The sequence below is a fragment of the Eschrichtius robustus genome, chromosome 1 (assembly GCF_028021215.1).
Source record: "Eschrichtius robustus isolate mEscRob2 chromosome 1, mEscRob2.pri, whole genome shotgun sequence".
Taxonomy (NCBI): Eukaryota; Metazoa; Chordata; class Mammalia; order Artiodactyla; family Eschrichtiidae; genus Eschrichtius; species Eschrichtius robustus.
The window spans coordinates 126,536,907-126,564,715 of NC_090824.1; the positions used below are offsets into that span (position 1 = coordinate 126,536,907).

The 27,809-nt window shown below is 47.9% G+C and overlaps 1 protein-coding gene across 6 annotated transcripts; it reads right to left on the reverse strand.

The window, feature by feature from the left end:
* Positions 1 to 27,236, reverse strand: PARP16 (poly(ADP-ribose) polymerase family member 16). 6 transcript variants are annotated; one of them, XM_068553735.1, is made up of 7 exons: positions 26,578 to 27,236; positions 15,767 to 15,847; positions 13,197 to 13,403; positions 10,257 to 10,428; positions 8,729 to 8,870; positions 6,927 to 7,008; positions 5,614 to 6,312 (listed from the first exon to the last, which is right to left on the reverse strand). In XM_068553735.1, the coding sequence occupies exons 1-7, from the start codon at positions 26,749 to 26,751 to the stop codon at positions 6,205 to 6,207; spliced, it is 966 nt and encodes a 321-aa protein (XP_068409836.1). In that variant the 5' UTR covers positions 26,752 to 27,236; the 3' UTR covers positions 5,614 to 6,204. The 6 variants fall into 6 exon arrangements, with proteins under 6 accessions (XP_068409811.1, XP_068409836.1, XP_068409813.1 ...); XM_068553712.1 differs by having other exon boundaries at positions 6,927 to 7,005; positions 15,710 to 15,847; XM_068553701.1 differs by having other exon boundaries at positions 15,710 to 15,847.
* Between the last annotated feature and the right edge of the window lie 573 nt (positions 27,237 to 27,809).

Below are 27,809 nucleotides of genomic sequence, written 5' to 3' on the forward strand. Positions count from 1 at the left end.
CAATGGGTATAAGTTATGGACTCCCCCCTCCTTTTATTCCCAAGACCCAATTTAAATTCTGTTAAAAAGCGGAATTCATTGGTCACTTAAGTGAAAGGCCTAGCTTTAGGCATGACTGCATTCAGTACTCAAACATCATCATCATGACTCTTTTCCTCTTCCTCTCTTGGCTCTACTTTCCACGGTGTTGGCGTCAGTCTGAAGCTTCACGAGGCAGCACGACGGCATCAGGAGGAAGGAAAGTCTCTTTCCCAGCAGCCTCCGAAAACAAATCTCCTGTGGATTCTGACTGGGTCACATGCCCATGTCTGAACCAATCACTGAGGCGGAAGTAGGGGGGTGCAACTTGCTGACTGGCTCGGGCCTCAGCCACTGGTCCACCCCTAGAGTGTGTGGGTGAGAGGGGCAGTCAGCTTTACCAAGATCCAGTGAGAGTGAAAAGAGGGTGGTTCTGGGCTTCCCTGGTGGCGCAGTGGTTGAGAATCTGCCTGCCGATGCAGGGGACACGGGTTCGGGCCCTGGTCTGGGAAGATCCCACATGCCGCGGAGCAACTGGGCCCGTGAGCCACAATTGCTGAGCCTGCGCGTCTGGAGCCTGTGCTCCGCAACAAGAGAGGCCGCGATGGTGAGAGGCCCGCGCACCGCGATGAAGAGTGGTCCCCGCTTGCCGCAACCAGAGAAAGCCCTCGCACGGAAACGAAGACTCAACACAGTCATAAATAAATAAATAAATAAAAAATAAAAAAAAGAACGTGAATTTCTTAAAAAAAAAAAAAAAAAAGAGGGTGGTTCCCCACAGAGAAGCTGCGGTAGGTACCAGGAGAGTGATACGGACCACAGGGGCCAAGAACAACAGATGTCAAACAAAGGAAATCAGTGGGTCAAAAACTATGACAGATGCTTTTCAAGCACCTTCAAGCCCTCTAAAAATATTATTGATGTGCTAGTTTTAAATCCCTAGACACCTCTGATAGACAACGTGTTATGGACCCATTTGGGATAGCCTGGACTTGCTTAAGAACAGTAAAAAAAAAAAAACTACACCTTTCAGCTGGTCTGCAATCCATACTTCCCAGGAATTCAGACTGGCCTTGCCTCCTTCTTGTCCCGCTAGCAGGCAGTTTGACTGAAGTGACCAGTGTTGCCAGGGCTGGAAGGGTCTGTCAGCACCACAAGCTTATTTCACTGAGCCAAAGGGGTATCGGGTATCAAGCAAACTCTGACTCCAGTGGCCCCAGCCCTCTCCCCCTACCTCCTCACATGGTCAAAGCTCCTCTCACCCTTGAATCTCCAGTGATTTCTTCCTCTCTCACCTCTCCCCCGCCCCCTCCACCACCCCCAGCTCCACAAGTCTTACTAAAACCTGTTCTTAAGAAAGGCTTCCTCATCAGTCCTTCACACATGTGTATGAATAAGCATCAAATCAATAGTTTAATCTCTCAGGACCATTTGCATTTTAAGTCTGAGCCTTTCAAATGAAACTTTTAAAAGACTCTGTTCTGCCCACCCCACTCTACTCCCAAAAGGTACTTTTGGTGACAGAGAGCAAATGGGACTCCCTGAAATCAAGCAATAAATGTCCACAAAATTCTCTGAAACCCTCACCCATCCGCATTGGCTTGCCAGTGAATTTTTTCTCGTCTGTCTTCAGTCACCTTTGCTGACATTACCCTCTACCATGGCAAAGAAGTTTCTTGTATCCTTTCCTCCATTTATTCAGTCAACAAACTTTACTTGAACTTCCACCATGTCTTAGATACTTGGGTTTACAAAGATGACCTAGGCCCTGCCCTCAAGCAGCTTGCAGTTAAATTTTAGTGCAGGAAACATCACCTTCACCACCAGATTTTTAACACAAGCAAAGCCTAACCCAGTGGCTGGTATAGAGTAGGTATTCGGTAAATGCTGCTTCTCCTTCTCAAGGCTGCACTATGTGGGCACTGCAGTGAATACTGGAAATTTTCTAAAAACTCTATCCAAGTGGATAAGAGTGCCAGCAGGAGTGGGTGGAAATGGTGGTTTCCATCTCGCTTCAGAATGTCACAATTTATTTTGGATGTCCCAAATGTCAGGTTGGAGATTCACACAAAGGAGAGGGGCTTATTCTAACCAGATCAGGGCTAGAGGCAGCCCAGGACACTGTCTGCAGGGTGCACTGCCCCAGACAGTTTGGAAACAAACAGTAACCCATCCAGAGGAGAGAGACTGACAAATGCAAAAACAAACAAAGGCCAAGAGATGGAAAACTCACGAGGTGGGGCAGGGTGGAGAGGAGGAGAGTGGAGGGCTGTGGAAGGGGCTTAGGGAGGGGTGTGGTCCTGGTTTTTTTCTGGGGAGCCGAATCCAGCTCCTGCCCGACTCCCTACCAAGAATCACCATGGCAACGGGGAGGGTGAGTATGGCTGATTCCAAGCCAGTACAAACCTCCTGGGCTTAGCAGCAGGAATGGGCTCAGATGCATGCGGTCATGTTCTAAAGAAAAATATCTGAATTGGGCTTTTAAAATCACAACCTCCCCACCCACTACTGGTTCTGCAGACAATCAGTGTTTAACAAAATGAAAAGAAACAATAGTGAACCACATCCCTACTCCACATCTCTCTCACATACACATATACACTAATCCAAAGCCTACAGAGTAAAATCCTTCCTTTTGTGGTGGAAACTGACAGCTCATTGGATTCTTAGCCCTTCTCAAAAGCAGGGACCTAGCCTGTGAGAGGTCCACTTGCCACCTCCCAAAACTGTTCCCCCTGACAGTGGCATCGGTGACAGAAGGCTGATGAGGTTGCTTTGACAAGACCAAGGCAGCTGGGGCTCTGATGCGAGGTGGCTCCAACTGAACCACCATCTGGTCTCGTCTGCCATCAGCCGCCTGGGGAAGCTCTTGGCCCATAGCGGGTTTGTCAGCAAGGAGACTGGTGCTTCTTCCCCCATGAAAGTGTTTGCAGCATGAGCCCCCTGAGCTCTCAACCCCCAGAACCCAATTTTGCCCTTTCCTGAGCTGGTTGGCCTAGGGGGTCTGCCTTAGATGTGGGGTCGGTGCTAAAAAGAACTGAGCCTTCAGAGTTTGTCTCCTTCCTGCCTCTCCATTCCCAGGTACCCAAGGATCTCACACTATCCCCCATGACCCTAGTCCACTACTCATAGTAGGCACAGGGCCTAGAGTCCCCGTTACGAAAAGGATTTAATTCCCTTTAAAATTAGAAGTGGGGGACCTTCCTGGTGGTGCAGTGGTTAAGAATCTGCCCGCCAATGCAGGGGACACGGGTTCAATCCCTGGTCGGGGAAGATCCCACATGCTGCGGAACAACTAAGCCCAACGCACCACAACTACTGAGCCTGCACCCTAGAGCCCGCGAGCCACAACTACTGAAGCCTGCGTGCCTAGAGCCCGTGCCTAGAGAAGCCACCGCAACGAGAAGCCCACGCACGGCAACGAAGAGTAGCCCCCCCTTGCCGCAACTAGAGAAAGCCCACACACATAACAAAGACCCAACGCAGCCAAAAATAAATAAAATTTTTAAAAATAAAATAAAATAAAATTAGAAGGGGGAAAATGAGCTTTTAAGTGGTAGAAAACATTTTAGTACATAAGAGTAATACATTCATCTTTATACCAACACAGTCCTACAGTATAATTTTATTTATTTATTTATTTTAATTTATGTATTTTATTTATTTTTGGGTCTTCGTTGCTGCGCGCAGGCTCTCTCTAGTTGCGGCGAGTGGGGGCTACTCTTCGTTGTGGTACACGGGATTCTCATCGCGGTGGCTTCTCTTGTTGCAGAGCACGGGCTCTAGGCGCACGAGCTTCAGTGGTTGTGGCACACGGGCTTAGTTGCTCTGCGGCATGTGGGATCTTCCCGGACCAGGGCTTGAACCCGCATCCCCTGCATTGGCTGGCGGATTCTTAACCACTGCGCCACCAGGGAAGCCCCCTACAGTATAATTTTAGATTTTTTTTTTTTAGAGGAAGGGGCCCATGAAGGCAAAAGTGCCCAGGGCTCATGAAAGTCATAATGTGGCCCTGTCCTAGTCTTCCCTCCTGTCCATTCTAACCCTCTAGGCTCCAGGAATTTCCTTCCCTCATATCAAAATGCACCTGTCCCATGGAGCCCACTGGCTTGGAAGCTCCTGGAGGACAGGACCGTTCTTCATCCATCCTCATGTCCCCATCATAAGCCCAGTGCCTGCCCCACAGTCACATCAGGTATTATACAACCTCTTTTTTTTGGGGGGGGGGGTGGGAGTGGGAGGGGACAGAAGCCTCAGAAAAAGGGGATTAGGTTTTAAATAAATATTGCCTGAGAACACCTGGAAACTGTGCACATTTCACATCTGTGCAGTCAGACTTTGTTCACATCCCCTATGCTGAACTCCATGGAAACTGCTCCGGCCAAGTTCACCAATGATCTCCAACTCAGTAAATCCAGTAGAACTTCTCAGGTATAATCTCGATTGCTTGGCAGCATTTGACAGTGCTCACCAAGGCTTCGTTTTTCACTTCTGTGACACTTCACTGTTCCAGGGTCCCTGGGCATTACTGCTCTGTCTCCTTTGCATGCTCATCTCCTCTGCTGGGCCATTAAAAACAAATAATAACGATAATAATAATAGCAGCTGAAACAAATCAGCTACTTGCTCTGTGCTAAGCTACTATAACCATCAGTTCTTTTAATCCTCAAAATAATCCTAAATCCATTCTCCAACCACCAGCCAGAGTGATTTTTCTACAAACCAAATCTGATCATATCACTTCCTTGCTTAAAATCTAATGGCTCTCCCCAGCCCACCACTTTTAAGGTCTTTCATGATCTGTTCCCTGCCCACCTTTCCAGCCTCATTTCCCACCACAGCCTCTTCCTGTAGGACCCTCCTGCTTTCAGCTTCTCCAGCAAGAACTCTGGGTCTTTGCGCTGTTCGCACTGCCTGAAACGCTTTTCCTCCACCTCTTAGCCTGACACCAATGTCTCTTTCAGGTTTCGGTTGAACGTCACCTTTCCTGGGAGCCCAGTGGGGCTGAAGAGCTTAATGCTTACGAGACTGACACTGAAGCCAGGTTCAACCCCCAGCTCTGCCACTTCCTAGCCATGTAACCTTGGGCAACCTATTCAGCTCTCTGGGCCTTCACTTTCTTATCTGTTGTGAGGATTAAAGAAATCAGTACGTGTAAGGTGCCTTGTAGGCTCCAGGGCGTCACCTCCATATTTCCTGACCCCAGACCGTGTTAAGATTCCTTGCCAAGTAGCTTCCAAAACTCCTTTATGATACCATATAATGCCAACTTCACTCCTGAGAATGTCTGTCCGTCTGCCTACCTTGCTAGACTGTCAGCTCTGTGAGGGCAGGGGCAGTTTGACCTGATTCTGCTCCTATTTCTAGTGCCTGGCACACAGTAGGGGCTCATATTTGCTAAATCAGTAACTATAAATTCAATGCCTACAGATATCCTGGAGATATATACTTCTCCAGCAACCGGCCACCTCGAACAAGGAAGAATAAAATTTTTCCCAACAATGAATACAAAGCAGCCTCGTGCTGAGGCTGAAAGCAGTCACAAAGGCAACTTGGAAATTAGGAAAATACCTTTATTATTTCTGAAGTGCTCCAATATTCAATGTAAAAACCATGATAGTGGCTTTTTCACAACCTCACAAATTATAGAAAAGTGAATTTCCACATTCTTTACAGAAATCTCCCCCCTAAATCAGATAGGGCTCCATGACAGCTGACAAGGGGCAGGAAGGAGGGGCAGAGAATACAGCAGGTAGAACCAGGGCTCTCTGAGCAGCCTGAGGCTTTTCCTGAACATTTAAAGCCCAGGCTGAGTCCCAGAGACTTGCGGGCCCTGTGAGGGAGGCTCAGCCCACACACATCTGTGGCACACCGAGGCAGGCCTCTATCTCAAAGGCCAGCCGCCCACAGAAGGCCTGCAGTGTGGCACTTGTGGCTAACAGGCCACAATCAAGGCAGGTTTGTGAGAAGGAGAGCAGGAGGCAGGCCTGCAGCTCAAATCCTTCTCTCTAAAACATGGCCAGGAAGGAGGCTGGGGACACTGGCCAAATGGTGCTCTAGGTTTAGAAATTTCCCCTTTTACTCAGCTCACAAAGACGAATTTGTCAAATAGCTACTTTAAAAAAAAAAAAAATCAGAAAACAAACACTTGGTTCCATTTCAGCTGTAATCAGCAGTTGGTAATTTTTAGAAAAAGATGACTTGAGTTGCTCTTTGTTTTCTATCAGTTCTCTGACTCCTTCCTTTCTCATCCATGGTTGGGGCGGAGGGGTTACAGCTGTAGCAGAAGGCTATCTGTTGATGTGAGAAAACTGTGGAAGTGTTTTGCACTCACATACAAAGGCTGATGGAATTCAAAACAATCCCACCGATTTTTATGGGAAACATGACTGTTCCTCTAGGGTATCTCAAGTCAAAACAAGGCAAACGCCTAGTGATTTATAGTCCCTACTACACATTTCCGCCTTCCAGAAGGCGTTAGAGAAGGGCCAAAGTCCGCCAGAAGCAATTGTAAACACCCCACTGACAGCTTGGACACTTTGTTTTTAAATGCAGCAGGACTTTCTCCTTTGGCCCTGGCAAAAAAGCCAACTCCCTAAGACTATTTAGGAAGGCGCAGACAGGAAATCTCCCCCAAAACCTAAGAGTGAGGGGCCAGTAGCCTCCGTTGACTAGAGTGTGGCTGAGAGCATCATCAAAGGCAATTGATACATTTATGGCATATAAAAATTGTCCTGTGGTCCCCAGCTGGCCCCCAGGCTTGACCTGGCTGGATGTGAGGCCCGGGAGGGACAGAACAAGTTATCATAAGGCACATGGTTGCGGTGGTCCCCACACCAGGCCCAGAAAGATCATCTCTTCACGCGATTCCAAAAGTGTTGGAAAGCTGAGGAGTTGATGACACTCACTATGAGCAGCAGCAGCAGATACAGGGTTATCATGACCGTAAACCAATGGCTGGAAACCCAGGAGAGCTGGCTTGAAGCCCTGCTTCAGGGGGAAAAAAGAGTTGACGTTGGAACAAAGAGAAAAACATATTTTTAAAGTGTATGCAACAACTTCTGGCTCAAAGAAGATGAAATGATCAATTTCGTCCTCTGAGTGAGCCATGAAAAGAAGCTTTGTGCGTGCTCCTTTGCTCAAAAAATCTGGGGCTGGGCTTCCCTGGTGGCGCACTGGTTAAGAATCCGCCTGCCAACGCAGGGGACACGGGTTCGAGCCCTGGTCCAGGAAGATCCCACATGCCGCGGAGCAACTAAGCCCGTGGGCCACAACTACTGAGCCTGCACCCTAGAACCCGTGAGCCACAACTACTGAAGCCCGTGTACCTAGAGCCCGAGCTCTGCAACAAGAGAAGCCACCGCAATGAGAAGCCCGTGCACCACAACGAAGAGTAGCCCCTGCTCACCGCAACTAGAGAAAGCCGCGCACAGCAACAAAGACCCAATGCAGCCAAAAATAATTAATTAATTAATTAATTAATTAATTAATTAAAAGAAAAAAATCTGGGGCTATTTGCCCTGGCGCTGACACGCCTTTCACCAGAACATTTTCTAAATGTACAAAGACAGCTATGCAATGAGCTCATCCTGATCTTTTCTTTTATAGCTCCTCCTGTACCTTTCATAACCTGTCTTTTCTTAAGCAAGATTTTGGTATCTAGAAGGATGACCTCACTAAGGGTGTCTGACCAGATGACAGGGCATCTGATGACAGTGGCAGGGTATTCAGCAAAAGTCTTTTCACTTTCAGACATGCACAGGTATCATTCTGGGCAGGGGAAATCCTCTTTTGCCCGGTGGGAGATGATCTAAACCATCCAAGTGTGCACTAGGGAGACACTCCAGGAAGAAGTGGGAAAGGAATGGAATTTTCAACTTGAAAAAGCCAGATGATTTTAAACCAAAGGATAATGTCCCCCAAACTTAGGAACCCTGTACATATTTACCAGATTTAAGGAGGGAGGATTTTACTAGATACTGAATTCTGAATCCACTGGTGTGTACAAGTAGGAGTCAAGAGTATTAACAATAAGTCTTTTCCTGTCTTACCTGCTCACCTGCTGCTCATTCCCATGAGAGACTCTACCATGGACCCCCAACAATGTGACAAAATGTCAAAGTGACCCGCAACCCTGGAGAGCCCTGCCATACCCCCGAAAACACAATGCTGAGATGGCATGAGGAATCCACCACTCTCAGGTTCTTAGGAGCTGGAAGGCCTCATCTGCTGTTGGATTCAACACTCTCATTTTAGAGATAAAGATGAAGCATCTCAGGTCCAGAGAGGAGCAGGTGGTGGTTCGACAGCCACCTTGGGAAGTGACCAAGCTGGACGGCACATAATCCCAGCCAGATCCTGGCACCACCCTGCCTCTCAGCGCAAGCCAATGAGTGGGTTTCAGACTGTGATCAGGAGCCCAAGTGGCGAAGGGGCTTCACAGTTTGGCTTCATTCAGTCCCTCAAGTTATTTATGTTAACGAAGCTCTTCTTCACTAGAATATACAGTCCCTTAGGGCCAGGACCAGATTTTATTCGACCTGTATTCCTCACTTCTTACCCCTTACATAAAGCGGAGTGCTTAATATATTTTATACATAGCTGAGGTCTAAGGCTGGGGGAGAGGAGCTGCTGATAACTAAGAACCCAATACTATGAATGCAGCCTTTAGTTGTTCTCCTGGACCTCATGCAGGGACCATCCTTCTCACCTCTTGGGCTGCTTCTGTGAGTACACCAGCAGGTACTTCACTCGCAGGAGCTGGTTATTGGTGACCACAAAGTACTTTGGAGGGATGTCTCCCCCTTCACTGTGCTTGATCCTCGCTCTCCTGCGATCTATCTCCTTGGAATCTAAATGAGGAGATAAAGCACAACTTTACAGGGGGAAGATACAATAATAACAGAAGCAAACTATGAATAGAAACGGGTCAAACACCCTGGTCCTGAGGGTGGAGAAGCCCCGGCAGGCAGAGGAATGGGCTGTGTGTGTACGTGAAGCAGGACTTAAAAATAGGACAGTCCGACAAGCAGACGGCCGGGAAGAGGAAAAGGAATAGGAAACTAAAAGGGATACAAGAGAGAAAAAAAAAAAAAAAACTGAGTGGGGAAAGCGAAGGGAAGAAGCAGATTGATGGCCATAACAAAAAAATAATCTGGGACTAGAAATAGGACTTGATCTGAAACAAGCTTTTTAACAGCATTTTAAATTAACCGTTCTGGATTCGAGCTTCTTAGAACACTTATCTTCCACCTTTTGTACCAAGACTTGTTTAAAAAAACAAAACAAAACCTTTCCTTTTAGTAACATGAAAAAGCCTTACCAAAAAGAACCAAAACACAACAAAAAAACCCACAAAAGGCCAAAGCTTCGTCACAGCAGACGTTGCAAGGTTTTGTCCTAATGTTTAATGTCACGGTTTGCAGACTTCCTAAGAATTATAAAAGTGAATATTCATGCTGTCTGGTTTGGGAGAGTGGCATCAGACCTGGGCCCATTCGTCAGGATTCCAATTGCTTTACATTAAAGGCCAGGAACAGTTTTCTCAAGTCTCCTTTTCTCAGTGGAACCAACAGGCCAGCTCTGGAGACTAGAATGACAGTTCTATGACTTCTGCCTTTGAGGGCAAAACAGCAGGGGGCACGGGGCAAAGATCTAAGGCACATATCAGGAGAGTGGACTGAGGTGGCCCACCATTCATCTGCTCCCTAGAGAGCCCAGGATTCACCCCCATGGCCTCAGGTGCCCCTCACATCCTCTGGGGGCTCCAGCACACACCAGAGCAGCCTGGAGGAATAGGGTGTGGACGCAAGTCTTTAGCTTCAGTTTAGCAAATGTTTACTGAATGTCAAGTATGTACCAGACTCCCTGCCGACACCAGGTGCCCAAGAGTGAATCAGATCCAGTTTCTACCTTCAGTGAGACTGTGCTCTGGCCTCACACACTCATTTTCATCTTCTCCACCCCAAAGCTTTCCTTGAGCACTTGGACCTACCGTGATTGCCCCTTCCTCTCAGCTGGCACTCCCTACCCACTGCCCTGTAGTCAGTGGTATCTTTTCCACTGTGTGTTCAGTCCATAAGGAGACTGCTCACTCCCTGAAGGCAGGCCCTGTCCTACACTGTTAACCCAGCCCATCCCTTGGCATGCAATGGGTGCTCCCCCCAACAGCTGGGCCAAAGGCAAAAGCCTGACACCCAGAGGCCTGCAGCCCAGGTCTGGGCCAAGTGCTCACTCACCCTTCTTCTTCGTTTGGCACTTGACGTCTGGATGGTCAATGACCTCGCACACGGCCACACAGCTAAGGATGGGGCCCAGGAGGCTGCGCTGCCACCCATGGCCATGGGGGCTATAAATGAGAGCCAGGCTCAAGTCACTGGTGAGGTAGGTCCCTTCCCCGAACAAGGATGTCTGAAATGGCAGAGATCAACAGAAAAGAAACAGGGCTGGGTGAATGCAGAGTTGGCACAGCAAGATGACACAGGTCTTTCTTCAACAGAGTTGTTAACACAATCTTCAAGCCTCTTTTTTTTCCCAGCAAAAGGCATAAGATCAAATAATCCTATGACATCGTCATAGGGTTATTACAAAACACATTCCTATCTGACCACAGTTTAACTGATTGTGGATGTGGCTAACTAAGCTGGCAAACTAGTAGTTCCAGTGCTTAAGGCTGAGTAAGAAAACCACAGGTATAAGAGTCAGACCCAAGTTTGAATCCTGCCTATCCCTCTAACAAGCTAGCAAGTTATATAAACTCTCTGGGTCTCAGTTTCTACATCTACAAAGTGGTGATAACAGTGTCTCCTTCATAAGGTCATGGGCAAGGATTCAATGAGATGATGCACATAAAGCACCGCACAGAACACCTGGCACAAGACAGGGGTGGGTATGCCGTCACAGGCTCTTATGTCGTAGTATATCAGTTAATTCCTGCTACATGAATGTGTTAAGCATGGTTACACTGACAGGCTTGCAGAAGCAAAGTCATGTCCTTATGTACAGGGAGGGGGTAACACCTGAGTGACTAAGGGAAGTAATCTGAGTCATTACTTGGAAAAGAAACAAATCTCAGACCAGAAATTGTAACCAAATAAGGCAGGCCTATATGAGGGGCAGGGTAAGTTTTGCTCTTTGTGTTGGTGTTGACCAAGAAAATGTCCAAAACTCTAGGAGGCAGGTCCCTGGTGGTGGTGCTAATTTGGTGTCCTCCACGAGGAAGCATGCCAGGTGAAAGACAAGGATCTCAGGTGAAATACCTACAAGCTGAGGCTACAGCAGGCATAGCAAACACATCCTTTGCCCATGGTAGACATCAATAATCAACCATGATGCTGACATAAAAATATCAATCATGGCACTCATTCATACTGACTCAGAATCCTTCTCAGCACAACATTCTAGGTAACTTCTACCAGTGGATGGAATTTGACATGAGCTGTAATTCAGATGCTATCCTTGGGCCACAGTGTCCGTATCTTAAGATGATGAATGGCCTCAAACAGCTCACTGAATGTCCTCTACTTGCTAACTGAGAAACATCCTAGTCAGTGGCACCAGGCTTCCACAACGCTAAGCCAATTAAGTGAAGCTTAGGGGAAATGAAACAAGCCTTTCCTTGGCCTTGTTACAGTGTCCCCATGTCTCAAAAGTTAACACAGACCTTCTCCAAGGACATGGATGTCCTCTGATCTGACCCCACATCTACTTCTGCTTATGCCTGCCATGTATACACCATCCCTAGACTCAAGAACCATGAGCAGGAGAGCACAACAGCAGGAAACTTGGGGTATCCCTACGAGAAAAACAATCTCAGAGCTTCAACTGGCAGGTAGGCTCCCTCAAGCAAGCCCCTCACTGAAAACCCAGACAGAGGAGGCCAGAAGAGCATCCGCTTCACCAAAGGACTATGATGAGATGCTTCTAAGCAGCAAACTCCCTCAGGCACTGAAGTGAAGGTTTGGTTACAAGACTGGAATCTGCAGGCAACTTCTCCAGGTGGGCTCTGGCGTGAAGCAGAGGCCCCCTGGATTCCAGTAGCCTGGCCATAATAATAAGCTGAGAGCCAGTGTAAACAAGCCCATCATCCTCGCAAAACCCAACTGTGCTAATCAGCTGCAGCAGTGCTGGAAAAGTCTCTCCAGCCTCGGGGCTGCATCAGCCACGACTGAGCCCACAGCTCATGAAGCCAGCCCCCCAGACAAGGCAGAGGCTGGGACGACTGGGGGAAAGGCTGCAGCCCTCCAGCCGCCCCAAAGTCGCTCTCCATCAGCCTCTAAAAGCAGCCACTGCTTCCTTGGTACTTAAGTACAGGAAGAGCCCTTTGCATACATGAACTGTTTCAATCCTATCAGGGCACCAGCACGTGGGTAATGGAATCCTATTTTACAAATGAGGACACCGAGGCTCCGAGAGGTTAAGTAAACTTCCCAGGATGGCAGAGCTGCAAAGGTGGTCTTTTTGGCTCCTGTCTGTATTCTTCCTCCTTCACCTCACTGAGGGACAAAATAAGTGCTGGCAAAGAAGGGGTGGTTGACACTCCTAAAAAAGGAAGGAAAGGTGCTCAAGGAGGGAGCTCCTTTCCTCAGTTTCCCCAAGGGCTGACTCTGTTGGCGGGTCCCCTAGGCAAGTGCTTCTCAAACTTCAACATGCATATGAATCACCTGGGAGTTTGTTAAATTGTGATTTCTGATCAGGTCGTCTGGGGTGGGCCTGAGATTCCCCATGTTCAACAAGCTCCCAGGTGATGTGGATGCCACTGGTCCAGGGATCATGCTGAGGAGCGAGGGCTGGCCACCCACTGGGATCACCTGGTGAGCTCTGAAAGCATACTGGTGCCCGGGACCCACATTGGTTGGGGATGCGGCCAGGCATTGGGATTTTTAATAGCTCCCCAAGTGATTCTAAATTTGCAGCCAAGGCTGGGAACCATCTTTAAACCGTTGCTTCTCAAACATTCATCAGTATAGGAATCACCTGGAGATCTTGTTAAAAGGCAGGTTCTGACTCAGAAGGTCAGGTGGGCCCAGGATTCTGCCTTTTCACAGGCTCCCGAGCAATGCTGCTGCTGCTGGTCTGCAGACCACACTTTGAGTGGCAAGGCCTTAGTGAACCCACCCACCCTCACCCCTACCAGCCCTGACACAACCCCCCCCCATGTCAGCAGCCTTGGGCCCCACCTTGTTCAGGTGGCAGTGCAGGCCATTGTGGATGATGGAATGGAAGTTTTCTAGGCGGCTCCCATGGAAGGCGTAGATTAGGTCTCGTTCTCCTTTGGTCTCATAAAATTTGGCGTTGGCTGGGTCGGAGTACTCAATTTCAAACAGGAAGTCCGGCACGGGGACAGGCGTGTGAGGGGCACCAGTCAGCTTTTGGATCTTTTCAAACTTGAAAACATGCAAGAAGTTGAAGTTTTATTTGGGAAGTTGGTTAAATGTGCTGCCAAAATGGCCTCCCAACACCTTGGGTTTAACGCCTATGGGCTCTGCTCATGAGAAGAACTGGCTTCACAGGAATAAAAACATCAGTTTATAAACAAGCTCAGAGCTTATAGCTCAAGGCTGCTTTCCTCTAACAATATTTTTCCCCACAGTAGGCTAACTGAGAAGCATGAATTGCTCCTTCTAACTAAAGATCACTTCTAATTTTCATTACACTTTCACATCTATTTCCTGCATTCTATCTTTACAATAATCTTAGGAGGTAGAAAAGTGTGATAAATTACAAAAATGGCCACAAAAATTTTTCCTCCCATCCCTGTCCATTTACCCCTCTGCAATGCGACTTTGCAGGTGGAATTCCACCAAGATTTCATCAGGAGATGGAATCTATTTCTCCACTCCTTAAATCTGGGCTTGGCCATGTGACTTCCCTTGGTAAACACATGGCAAACAGAGACTTGAAAAGAGCTTGCCCTTCCTTGTCTGCTGCTGGGAACCCTTCACAAGCCCTGCTAACCTTCTACAGGATGACAGCCTCGTAGAGGAAGGCCCCAACCACAGCAGCCATCCCAGCTGAAGCCCCACACACATAAGTGAGGCTACCCTAGATCAGCCCCAGGTGAGCCGGCCCCACTAATAAGAACCACCCAGCCAACCCACAGAATCACGAGAAGCAATCAGTGTTGTTTTAAGCCAGTAGATTTGGGGGATGGTTTGTTATGCAACAAAAGTTAACTGATACAGAAGGGTAAGCTCCTTCCTAAAGGGTAATAATCCTCTTCAGGGCAGAGACCACACCATTTCCAAGATTTCCAAACAGTACGTCACAGACCAAAGCCAGTCTGTGTTAAAGTTTTCTCTGGGTTGTGATTAAATGACAAAAATAAGGGCAATTTAACAGATATATTTACATTGATGTAAGGTTGCCATGATCCCTTCTTTGGAAGAACTGTCCTTTATTCTGAGGTCAGGACCATCCTTTTTTTTTGCATTAAAATATCGTTTTATAAAATGATACATGGTAGACAATATCCTTACTTGGGCACAATAAAAAGTTGATAATCCTGGGTCCCAACACTCCATATTTTAATGGAACTTAAAAGATGGGAGTGGAATTTGAACCCAGAGCCTGAGGATTTCCACTACTATAATCAAAAATCAAGGAGCAAGTGCCTTATCTACTTTACCAATAGCACCCAACTCCAGTAGGCGCTTGATGCCCTTATGAGGAATGAGTAAATGAATGAATAAATCTAAATTTAACAGATGACAAAAATGAAACCCAGAGATCATCTAGGAGTTAGCAGCCCAGCCCGACCTGAATACAGGTCTCCTGACTCCCACTCCAGGGCTGTTTATGTTATCTTACCATCGAACATGGATGGAGGATGTCCCTAGACACCAGAAACCGAGATGCCAAATTCTATGCCACTTAAGGAGGATTTCTGTCTTTAGCAGGAACTTATAAAATTGAATGCTCTTAAATTAAAACTGATTAAGTGAGGAACAGTACAAACTCCTGCTGCCGCTTACAGGAAAGAACACCTGATCAGGGATGTGCCTGTCCTACACTCTGATCCCTGTCATCCCAGCCCGTCCCTGTGAGATCGCAGCCAAGCAAGGGAAGCCAAATTATGGAATATCTGGCCTGTGCCAGAGACTATACTGCGGGTGAGACATATTCTATTATAGCTCCCTTCTGAGGTAACTATTAATATTCTCAATTTACAAATGGGGAAAAGAAGACTCAATAACAGATGGGAGTGGGATTTGAACCCAGAGCCTGAGGATTTCCACCACTTCGGGTTCTGCCTCTTTGCTTCCTGACAGCTGGAATGTTTGGTCCACCCTTGTCAGAAGTACCTGGGGTGCTTGTGATACCCAACTTTTACTGAGCCCCTAGCATGTGCCCTTAGGCATTGTTCTAAGTGAGAAAATTCATTTAATTCTCACAGCCAGTTCCCTGATGGAAGTATACTATTATTATCCCCATTTTACAGATGAGGAAACTAAGGTACTGAAATGCACCCAGTAACCTGCTCAAGGTCCCACTAGTAAGAGGGAGAACACAGCTTCGTACTGCCAGTGTACAAGTTCCTGGGCCCCACTCTAGACACAGAATCAGAATTTCTGGGGAGACAAGGTCCAGGAATCTGCATTTTCAATAAGCTTCCCAGGTCATGCTGGTGCACAAAGAGGTCCCAGAGCCCTCCAGGCCCAGGAATCTGTGATCCTATAGACCAAAGTCTCACCTCTGACTTTCCTGCACTGTGGATTGTCAGGACCTTTGAGGATAAAATCCAGCTCACCAGGTCCCAGGCCCATGTGTCTTTGTCTCCTGAGGACTGGAGAAGTTCTTTCAGGTTGGGTAGCTTACTGGCATCTGCAAGCTGAAGTGAGGAAAACCTCCGTTAGCAAGGATCCTGGACAAAATGATAGTAACCCCAGGTGCCCTCTAGTGGTAAGGCAGGCGACCTGCACTTCTTTCATGTTCCGAGGAATTTCTTCAGAGGGAAATGCAACAGGTTTACGATCCCTTTCCAAATACTGCCCAACTCCAAATGTTCTGAACACTGGAAGGTTATCTGTAACTCAACTGGTACAAAACCTAACCTGAGCTGATGTGAGGTTCGTTTAATCTTAATTATCCCACTTTGTGTTACTACTGATGAGATGCATTTTGCTTCAGGACTATTAATACCTGATTATGAGATGCACCCCGCTGGAGGTGTTACCAAATACATGGTATATACACATGTGGGTAAAGGGTTACAAAGCCTTTTCCCTTCAGCATGAGTTAATTTTCTGTTAACCTGTTCCCCTGGAGACCAGACAAAGGTAATATAGCAACTACATACGGAACCAGGCAGCGCTGCTTTTGGTAAAGATGACCCAGAACGGTAACTGCATCTGGACTGGAGGAAACTGAGTGGGGAATCCATGGTTTTGGGTTTCCCTGAGTGTGGTGACTTTTTGTGAGGACACTGGCAGCTATGTCTATGGTGTTCTTACTAGAGGGACCAGCCTCCATGGAACATGGGGCTTCATTAGACCAGTGCAGTTCCTGCGGCCACCCAACGTGAATCTCATCTCCTTACACCTGAGCTGTCACTCTCAGGGGCAAGACGAGCTCCTGGACCTCTATGTGGACTACAGCAAGGACTTCTGCAGAAATGGTATGCCCTCCTGTGAGCTGTGATCCATCCCAGAGCCTTCTGATTTAGGCTGGTACCCGGTGTGGCCTGTGACAGGTGTCTTGAGGTGGACAATACTGCTTTTGTAAAATCAGGCAGGGTCAACTCCGAAACAGATTTGGTGCCAGGATTTCTGATAAGGGACTGTGGACCTGGACTAGCAGAGAGCTACAAGGTATCTGTAGCTTTTGCTCAGAAATTAAAACTGACTAGAAGCCAGATCTCTCCAGCATGGCATTTAAAACACCACTGCAGACTGGTGCCATCTGTGAACATACCCCCTCCAAGCTTTGCTCACTCAGTCCCCTGGAGCGCCCCTTCCCCGCCTCTACCAACCCAGGCACCCCCTCTCCTCCAAAACCCTAAAGCACTCAGCCCCAATACCCTCTCCCCAGAATGGCCAGGACTCGCGGAGACCAAGGACTGTCTTGTGTTTTTCTAGTTCTCCTGTTTCCTGGATGTAGAGGAAAGAGCAGACAGATCTCAGATTGAATCCCTGCTCCTTAGGCAAAGCACTAGACCTGGCTGAGCCTCGATCTCCTCTAACACGGGAACCCCACTATCTCCATGTGGATTGCCAGGAAGATTAAAGAAGATAACAGAATCTCAGGGTCTGGTCTATACAGTGTATGTCCGTTTCTGTTCTTCTTTGTATTTCTCCCTGGACAACACATACCTTTCCTAGGGATGTAGTTGGTACTTCATGAATACCAGTAGCTTTTTCCCCTCTTTCTAGATAGTTCACTGTTCCCAACCTTGGGGGATTTATTTCTTAACCCTGTAGTTGAAAATCAGAAACCTTTCAGGGCTGCTTTATTCCTGTCTCTATTTCTAAAGATTCAATCAATAGCCTCAGGCTTTTGAAAAAACTATCTCTACATGCCTTGCAGGCCATCCGTGAGGATCCAATTTAAAAACATGGATGTGAAAAATGGGCAGAAGAACGAAATAGACCTTGCTCCAAAGAAGATATACAGACGGCCAACAAACACATGAAAGAATGCTCAACATCACTAATTATTAGAGAAATGCAAATCAAAACTACAATGAGGTATCACTTCACACCAGTCAGAATGGCCATCATCAAAAAATCTACAAACAATAAATGCTGGAGAGGGTGTGGAGAAAAGGGAACCCTCTTGCACTGTTGGTGGGAATGTAAATTGATACAGCCACTATGGAGAACAGTATGGAGGTTCCTTAAAAAACTAAAAATAGAACTACCATATGACCCAGCAATCCCACTACTGGGCAGATACCCTAAGAAAACCATAATTCAAAAAGAGTCATGTACCACAATGTTCATTGCAGCTCTATTTACAATACCCAGGACATGGAAGCAACCTAAGTGTCCACTGACAGATGAATGGATAAAGAAGATGTGGCACATATATACAATGGAATATTACTCAGCCATAAAAAGAAACGAAATTGAGTTATTTGTAGTGAGGTGGATGGACTTAGAGTCTGTCATACAGAGTGAAGTAAGTCAGAAAGAGAAGAACAAATACTGTATGCTAACACATATATATGGAATCTAAAAAAAAAAAAATGGTTGTGAAGAACCTAGGGATAGGACACGAATAAAGATGCGCACGTAGAGAATGGACTTGAGGACGAGGGGAGGGGGAAGGGTAAGCTGGGACGAAGTGAGAGCATGGCATGGACTTATATATACTACCAAATGTAAAACAGGTAGCTAGTGGGAAGCAGCCGCATAGCACAGGGAGATCAGTTCCGTGCTTTGTGACTACCTAGAGGGGTGGGATAAGGAGGGTGGGAGGGAGATGCAGAGGGAGGGGATATGGGGATATATGTATATGTATACCTGATTCACTTTGTTATAAAACAGAAACTAACACACCATTGTAAAGCAATTATACTCCAATAAAGATGTTATAAATAAATAAATAAATAAATAAATAAATAAAAACATGGATGTGTAGATGCTCCACAAGTGTTGATGCTACACAGCAGGGAGGCAGAAAGGTAAATAATTATGACTTAAAACTATTCACGGGCTTCCCTGGTGGCACAGTGGTTGAGACTCTGCCTGCTAATGCAGGGGACACGGGTTCGAGCCCTGGTCTGGGAAGATCCCACATGCCGCGGAGCAACTGGGCCCGTGAGCCACAACTACTGAGCCTGCGCGTCTGGAGCCTGTGCTCCGCAACAAGAGAGGCCGCGATAGTGAGAGGCCCACGCACCGCGATGAAGAGTGGCCCCCGCTCGCCGCAACTAGAGAAAGCCCTCGCACAGAAACGAAGACCCAACACAGCCAAAAATAAATATAAAAATAAATAAATAAATAGAATATATTAAAAAAAAAAAAAATTCACTGTGATAACAAAGACGGATACAAACTACAAAAGGGACCAGGCAGGACTCCTGTTGGGTAGGCGCTCTGAGAAAAGGGAGTGGTCAGGAAAGTCTTCAAAGGGGAGGTGTCGTGTGATCGGGTTGGACAGGCAAAGGCACAGAAGCACGGAAGTGCAGCATGTAGTCAGGGATGTGGATGGCAACGAGGGAGGTTAACTGTGCGAGCCCTCCTCCTGGGCGGCCCAGGTCCAAACCTGGGCTCTTACACCCCTTACTCGCTGTGTGACCTGGGTGAGTTAACCTCCTGTGTCTCAGTTTCCTCAAACATATAATTGGGACAATGTGAGCCACTTCACAGGATGCCAGTGAAGGTTAACCAAGTTAAACTAGTGCAGTGCTTAGAGCAACAGGAAGGTATTAAGTTAGTGGGACTGCCGCGACTGTTGTCATCATTAACTGCAAACAGTTCGGTATGCCTGGAGCCAAGAGTATGGGGGAGGGGTCGCCAGGAGGAACAGGAGTGAGGTGACTTGAGATCAGCCAGTGAAGGGCCTTGTATCCCCCTTGGGGACTCTAGCCTTTGTTCTGTAGGCAACATGGAGCCACTGAGGGTACCTGAAGATGCATTCCGAATGACATACCCTCAGGTACACCTCGGCCTCCCCTGTCCCTCTTTTCTACTGCTGGTCCACACCTGTTATGCCAGAGCCAGAGCAGTCTTCTCTCCCATTGGGATTACCACTGGGATTACCATTCCCATCACTGCTCTCAAATCCCACCTGTGAGCCGCAGCCTTTGCCAACAGTCCAGATCAAGGCACAGGGGGCCTCACAAAAGGACCGTCAGTTAACCCAGGCCCCTTTCAGGGGTTCAGTGTGTGGAAGTGGGAGAGAACTCTCCCAACTCTGAGCTGGGCCCAGGCCTCTTCCAGGGCTCAGGCCCTCAGACACACTGCTGCCTGCCCACTGCTGCCTGTGTGTCCTGCAGGGCTGCCCTCATTGTCCCCACTCTTAACCCCTCAGCTGACCTCCCTAATGTCCTGTTTCACTTTTCAAGCTACTCTGAAAAATCAATCTGCTACAAAAAGTTAACAGGATTCTTCCTCTTGTGACCAAACCTGTCTGTATTTGAGCAGGGCTTTCTGAGGACCAGGTAGAGACTGTATTTTATCTGGCAACCAGCGTGAAGTCAGGGACGTGGATGGCAACGAGGGAGGTTAACTGTGTGAGCTCTCCTCCCGGGCAGCCAGATAACATACAGTCTGCTCAGTTACATTTGAATTTCAGATAGACAACAATTTTTTTTTAAATACAATATAACCCATGCAACATTTGGGGCATACCTGTGCTAAAAAAATTATTTGTTGCTTCTCTGAAGTTCAAATTTGTATTTCAGTCTATATTTTTTAATCTGCTAAATCTAGCAACCCTCCCCTTAACAAGGCCCTTCAGAATCTGGGCTGGCCTCTGCCTAAGAGCACCTCCTGCCACAGACTTCCCACCTGCTCCCCCCATGTTGTTCCTCAGCTGCCCTATGTCTCTCCTCCCCTGTGCTTCTGCAGCTGCCCAGCATGACATTCAGTCTTCAAAGCCAGCCTAAAGTCACCTGCCCTGTCCCGGACCCCCATGACCTCTGTGCTCCCCTTGTGCTCAGTGCAGAATCCCAGGTTGGTCCTTGACTCTCTGGGACCATCTCAAATCTGCTTCAGACAAACGCTTCCTGAGGGCCAACCACATCTTACATATCCTGGAGTCCCAGAGGCCAGCCTGCAACCTGACATGAAGTTCAGAATGAGATAGTAATAGCTACGATTTGTTGAGGCCTTACCATGTGCCAGGCACTGGGCTAAATGCTGTGCATGTCTCGTCTCATTTTATCCTCACGACAGCCTAGCTTAAAGATGATCATCAGAGACATGCAAATCAAAATCACAATGAGGCATCACCTCACACGGGTCAGAATGGCTATCTACCTACCTAACCACCTACCACTCCTAGGTATATATCTGAAGAAAAGGAAAACACTAATTTGAGAAGACACATGCGTCCCAACGTTCATAGCAGCGTTATTTACAATAGCCAAGATATGGAAGCAACCTAAGTGTCCATCAGCAGATGAATGGATAAAGAAGATAGGTGTTTGTGTGTGTATACACACACACACACACACACACACACACACACTCTATGGAATACTACTCAGCCATAAAAAAGAATGAAAATTTGCCATTTGCAACAACATGGATGGACTTGGAGGGTATTATGTTAAGTGAAATAAGTCCAACAGAGAAAGACAAATGATATCACTTATATGTGGAATCTAAAAAATAAAACTAGTGAATATAACAAAATAGCAACAGACTCACAGATATAAAGAACTAGTGGTTATCAGTGGGAAGAAGGAAGGGGGGAGGGGCAGGAGAGAGGTATGGGATTAGGAGGTACAAACTACTATGTACAAACTAGACAAGCTACAAGGATATGTTGTACAGTGCAGGGAATAAACCAATATTTTATAATAATTATAAATGGAGTATAACCTTTAAAAATTGTGAATCACTGTTATATACCTGAAACTTATATAATACTGTAAATCAACTAAACCTCAATAAAAGAATTTTTTTTAATTTTAAAACATAAATAAATACATACATACATACATACAAGTGAGGAAACTGAGGCTTAGAAAGGTTAAGTACCTTGCCTGGGGTCACACTCTATTCCTTGGCAAGTCAGAGACATGAAGCCAGGTGGCCTGACTCTAGAGTCCATTCTCTGTGATGCTCTCTTACCAAATCAATGGAGAAATTTAGTAATGGACTGAATATTTTAGCCCAAAGAGTCAATCCAAGTAGGACTTTAAGAGGCTGCTTGGGAAGCTTCAGGTATGTTTCTTGAATAACACAACCAAGACTGCCACTGGGTATGCTTAAGCCCTGTCCAAGGTAGGGAGAAAGATGTATGTCATGTGTAGTACGGGGCAGGGTCAGGAGACAGAAAACCCTCCATCTAGACAAGAGTTATGAACCACAGTTGGTGACAGTGGAAGGCATTGATCAACAACTGGCTTGAGGAGAAAGTGGCAGGAGGAAGGCAGGCATTTCTGGGGGCTGGGGGGAAGGCAAAGGGAAAGGTTTTCAAAGCAAGTAGGATGAGAGTGGGACCTGGAGTGAGGGGGAGGAATTTGAGAAAGAGCATTCCCAGTGGGAAAGAACATGGTGAGGAGGCAGAGAAGGAAACAGTGCCTGTCCCAAAAGGTGGTCCAGGGCTCAAATGTCCCCAGGGCCAGAGAGGTGATGAAAATGAGTAAGGGGTTATCTAGGAAAGAATAGTAAGGACTGTGTTGAACTGGAGACCCCTGGCCTAGCAAAGGGTCCAGCCACCAACCCCCCAGCTCCAGCTGCTTTCTGCCCAAGGGCGACCTCTACCCAAGCTATGGAGCCTCAGATTTTTTTTCTTTTTAAAAGAAATCAGTAAGCTGCATTTTTTTTTTTTTTTTTGGCCACACCTGAAAGCTTGCAGGATCTTAGTTCCCTGATGGACCAGGGATGGAACCCATGCCCCCTGCAGAGGAAGGGTACAGTCCTAACCACTGGACCACCAGGGAATCCCCCACACACACTTTTTTTTTAATTTCTGAATTTCTAAAAGACCAGAGGACAAACAAAACCTGTCATCCCACAGGCCACATTTTCGCAGTCTCTGCTCTGAGGAATAAGGAAGGATTCAGTTGGAGAAGTGGCTGAGGGAGCCTGGGCAAGTCCTGAATGTTGGGCGGTGCTGGGCGGTCACAGGGGTTTGAGAAAGGAAGTTTCAGGAAAGAGGTGGTCTGGGTGACTGAGAAGCCAAGGACAGGGAACCAGCAGGGGGTGAGCAGAGGAGAGAGAGGACCAGTGACCTTAGAAGGAGACAATTCAATCTCCTTGCTTTGAGTCAGGAGGCGGCAGGACAGCCCAGTGGACACTTTGCAACAATCCAGATCACAATCTCCTGGGGAGGCAGCCCAAGAATCTGTGTTTACAGAAGTTGCCACAAGTGATTCTTACCACCAGGAAAAGGTGGGGATACTCAGGTTTAGGTGTTAAGCAATGTTGTCCTAGAAGGGCTGGCAGCAGGAAAGAACATCTGAAAAAACTCCTTGTCTAGGAAGATGCCAAAGGCCATAGTTACTAGTTGTGGGTGGAGGTGCTGTAAGGAAATGAACCAAAGGTATAGCCAAGGTCACCAGCCTTGGGGACCTGACAAACAGAGTGACACCTGGAAGTGGGGTGGGCAGGATGCGTGGAGGTGGCGGGCCGCTGAGATGAAGGTGGGAAAGATGGACTGCACAGTTACATACAGGTACACCTTGCTTTGCATAAACCTAAGGTATGAAAATCCAGATTTACTAAAACAGATTGGGGGTGAAAGTCTACAAGAGTCCGCTTCATAAAAAGAGTCATCACAGGAACCCTTTGAAGGGGTGGTTCTCTACCCTGACTACACACCGGCATCACCTGGAGCTGGAGGATGTCTGCCACCAGCACATATACTGATTAGCTGATGGTGACAGAGATGATAATAGAACCTACATCGCTGAGTTGTTAGGAAGGTTAAACAAGTTACACATAGTCCTCCTGAGAACAGAAATAAAAAGGTAATCTGAGAGGGACTTCGCTGGTGGCACAGTGGTTAAGAATACTGCCAATGCAGGGGACACAGGTTCCAGCCCTGGTCCAGGAAGATCCCACATGCCACGGAGCAACTAAGCCCGTGCACCACAACTACTGAGGCTGCGCTCTAGAGCCCGCAAGCCACAACTATTGAGCCCATGTGCCACAACTACTGAAGCCCGCACACTTAGAGCCCGTGCTCCGCAACAAGAGAAGCCACCGCAATGAGAAGCCCGCCCACAGCAACGAAGAGTAGCCACCGCTCACCGCAACTAAAAATAAAGCCCGCGCACAGCAATGAAGACCCAACACAGCCATAAATAAATAAATAAATAAATAAATAATTTATTTTTTAAAAAAGTTAACCTTTGAGTCAGAGAGACACAGGTTAGATGCTAAGTTCTGGACAGCTTTTCTTTAACTCATGTAACATGTGGCAAAACGAAACCTAAAGCGTGTTTATCTAAGAATGTTCCTGCCCCCAGAGGTCTGCCAGATCCTGCCTGGTGGGGGGCCTCTCCTCAGAAAGAGCTCCTGAAAGCCATGCCTAACAGAAAGCCAAGAATCTGCATGGCCTGGGCTAATTTCCCTAACACCGGTGCCCAATAAGGAATACAGCAACAGGGTGGGATGGTAAGAATCTGTCTGTGTTTCTCCAGTGGCCCCCAAGAGAAAGAGTGCATTGTCTAAAACTGTCCCCAAAGGGAGCCCCATGTGCAGGACAGTCTGTCTCTACCGAGGAGGTGGCTATTTGGGGCTACCCATATTGCCAATGCTCTCCTAAGGGATTACAGGTATGGGAGGAAGGGTATGCCTCAAACTGAGAGCACTGATACCTATGGGGAAGGATATGGGACAGGGTGAGCTCTATCAGGGGAGCTTATACTTTATCACTTGAGTTTTTTATAACAAGAATATAATCAAACATTACTTGTGTAATTAAAACGAAATTTTTAAAAGGCATGAATAAATCAAAGCAATTCCAAAGATCCCTTTGTATTTATCCCATATTCATCAAAGTAACCCGATTCTGTTCCAGCAGAAAGAGAACACACTGAGCATTCTAATCCATTTGGATGTTTCTTGGCAAAAATTAATAAAGCGCATTGTGAGGCATCATCTCTGGTGAGTTTGGTCCCTCTGACCCCCCAATCTCTCCTCCTCTCTCTACTCCTCCTGAACAGATCCCTCTGTCACCCTGCCACCAGAAGGGTCTTTCAGAAATGCATCCTGGATGTCACCAATGACCTCACAGCCGAAGGATAAAGTCTACACATCTGGGCAGGACATGCCCAGTCCTGCTTGCTCCGGTTGGCCTCATCTCTTTCTGTTCCCCATGAAAGCCACACTAAAGTACAGACTTATCCTTCCTGGTGAGGTCCTGGCTTTCTGCCCATCCTGCTACTCCTCCTGGAATACCCCTTTCCTCCTTCTCTGCTCCTCGAAATCCTCCATGTCCCTGGGGACTCAGCAGGGCATCATAACCGCCCCTGGTTAGTGCTCCCTGATTCCAGCCTACTGCCAAGGCCTGGAGTCCTGCTCTGGGCTTCCATGTTGTATATATAGGGCTTACCCCATAGTATAGCTGATCAGACTGTTAACCTCTCCTTGAGTCTTTAATTCTGTATTCTCAGCACCTGGCCCACAACAGGAGCTCCATAAATATCCACTGACAAAACTGAAGAAAGTTTCATCCCCAACACTCTGATATCACAAACTCACAAAATTAAATATCTGAATTTGCAGAACAAACCATGGGGGACGTCAATCTGCTTGCCTCTTTCTCCAACCACCCACTTCCTGTACCCGAAACCCCTGTGCACTGTGGTCAAGACCTGAGGTGCCCTCAACACATCCCCAGCCTAAGCTGCAATGGACCAGGTAGGGGACAGGAGGCTGGGCCTTTGTCCCTTGACCACCTGGGAGCGACAGCAAAGAGGGTCACCCAATACTGACCACCTCATCGGAGATAATTTTAAACATGTTGATTCTAAACACGATCAACATTCTGTTAATGTGGTTCATAATATTAAGAGATTTTCTAATGTTGAACTAATTTTGTATTCCTGGGATAAACCCAACCTATTAATAAGAAATTGTTCTTCTTATATATTGCTAGTTTCAGGATCCTAATATTTTATAGAGGATTTCTACATTTATACTCTTGAGTGACATTGGCCTTTAATTTTCTTTTCTTGTATCATTCTTATTAGATTTAGTATCAAGATTACACTACCCTATTTTTCAATACACTGGAAGAATTGTGTAAAGCTGGAATTACTTATTCCCTCAGTGATTGGTAGAACTCACCAATGAAACTGGGTAGGCCTGGAGTTTTCTCTGAGGGAAAATCTTTGACTACTAATTCAATGTCTTTAATGATTATAGGCTTTTGACTTTGTATTTCTTACAGAATCAATTTTGGCAAGTTATATTTTTCTAGGTAATTCCAAACATTTGGATTACAAAGATAACTAATATCTGGAATGCTGACCCTGAGGTGAACTCTGCAAGAAATTAAGTGCCTCCTGAATCATCAGAGAAATAACAGCTCACATGTGTACTGTACATATGTTATAATTTATAAAAGTACTGGCCACATATTACCTCATCTGAAGATGAGGTCCGGGTGGCTTTGGTGACTTATGGTGTCTCATTATTTGCAAAGGGATAGATAACTTCCTATTTAGCAGAACCAGCTGATTCAGATCAACACCCTAAGCCACACTAGGAAATGTTGTGGAGGCCTATGCAACTGTTGAATTCCTCACTTCACCCCTGGGAGTCACCTGGGAGTGTGAAGGTTGTCGGGAGTGTTCTTAGCTCCTGGAAACAAACCTTCCCCAAGGCCAGGCTAGGAATGTTAAGTCCGGGGGCTGGCACCATCACTAACAGGAGTTCCACAGACAACGTGCCCTGAGAAGCAGTGGACAGCACAGGGGAAAAGTACACTCACCAGGGCCTCAAAGTCCTTGCAGTCGTGGCGGGCATAGGATGCGGGAAAGGGCCGCAGTACCGAGTCGCGCTTGTAGCTCTGCAGGGCCGAGGCGAAGAAGCTGCAGCGGAGGTCGGCGGCCAGCACGTCACGGCCCGCCGCCTCCCTGACGGTCGCCCAGCTTGCGGGCTGCATCCCGGGTCGCGGCGCGTTGCCGGGGGGGACGCGCCGGGCGGGGGCTAGGGCCGAGCCTGCGGTCAGCGAGGGGCTGGGTCCGGGGACAATGGGCCGGAGTCCCTAGGCCTGGGGTGAGTTAGGCAGAGGGATGAGATGACAGGGGTAAGAACGTGCTGACGAGTGTCTTCTGCGGGGGCCGGGCCGCTCGCCGCCCAGGGAGACGGGCCAGGGAGGAGAGGGATCCGGCTGGGACCGCGCGCGGGTCAGCGGGGGGTTGGGCCTGGGGATAATGGAGCCTGACGGACGGGGGATTCCAGGCCTGGGGGAGGGGCTATGACATGGGGTGAGACGACAACGTACTGACACGTGTCCTCTGAAGAGGCCTGGGGTGGGGGGGCACCCCCAGCGGGGACCGCGGGCCGAGCCCCCTCCCCACGGCCGGCGAGGCTAAGGCGCTGCACGGGCCTTCCTGCCCCGCCTCCGACAGGCCCCGCCGAAGCCCCAGCGTTCGCCTGGCTGCCCTCGGCGCTGCCTGCGTTCCGCCAGCTGTGCGCGTCCACTCGCCGCGCGCTGCCCGCCGGATGGACTCCCGCGCCCCATCGCGCGCCCAGGCCTACCTGCCCTCCCGACCGCGGCTGCCGCTCCGCCCAGCCCAGCGAGGGCCCGGCCCTTCCCGCGCCCGCCTCCACCCCCTCCCCGGTGCAGGGTGTGTACGCCCGACCCGAGTGAGTGTCCCACAGCTGCCAGGTGTGCGGCCCCGGCTGAGTCGCCCACGCTGCTGCGGGCCATCCTCACTGAAGCCCCGAGTAGAAAATGACCCAGGCCCCCTTTTGACCCACCCTTGGACTTGTCTTTGCCCCAGCTCCGCGGGCTGAGCCTCCTGGTCTCGCCTGGGGAATTGCTACTACTTATTGCCTCCCTCTTGAATTATTTCCCTCCAAGACGGGCCGTGCAGAAGGAGCCATTTAACACCCAGGGCAACTGAGTCTCAGAGTGTTGCCATGATTGCCCAAGGTTGCACAGCCAGACGGGGTAAATCTGGGATTCTGAAAACTAAAAGACCTTTCCTCTGCCTT

Bases quoted from the DNA above. Each gene is read 5' to 3' on its own strand.
- PARP16 (XM_068553710.1), bottom strand. From the start codon at position 26,751: ATGCAGCCCGCAAGCTGGGCGACCGTCAGGGAGGCGGCGGGCCGTGAC. The intron at 15,848-26,577 runs GTGAGTGTACTT...TCCTCACTTCAG, and splicing joins GCAAGGACTTTGAGGCCCTG to CTTGCAGATGCCAGTAAGCT. The intron at 13,404-15,709 runs GTGAGACTTTGG...CATGTTTTCAAG, and splicing joins ACAGTGCAGGAAAGTCAGAG to TTTGAAAAGATCCAAAAGCT.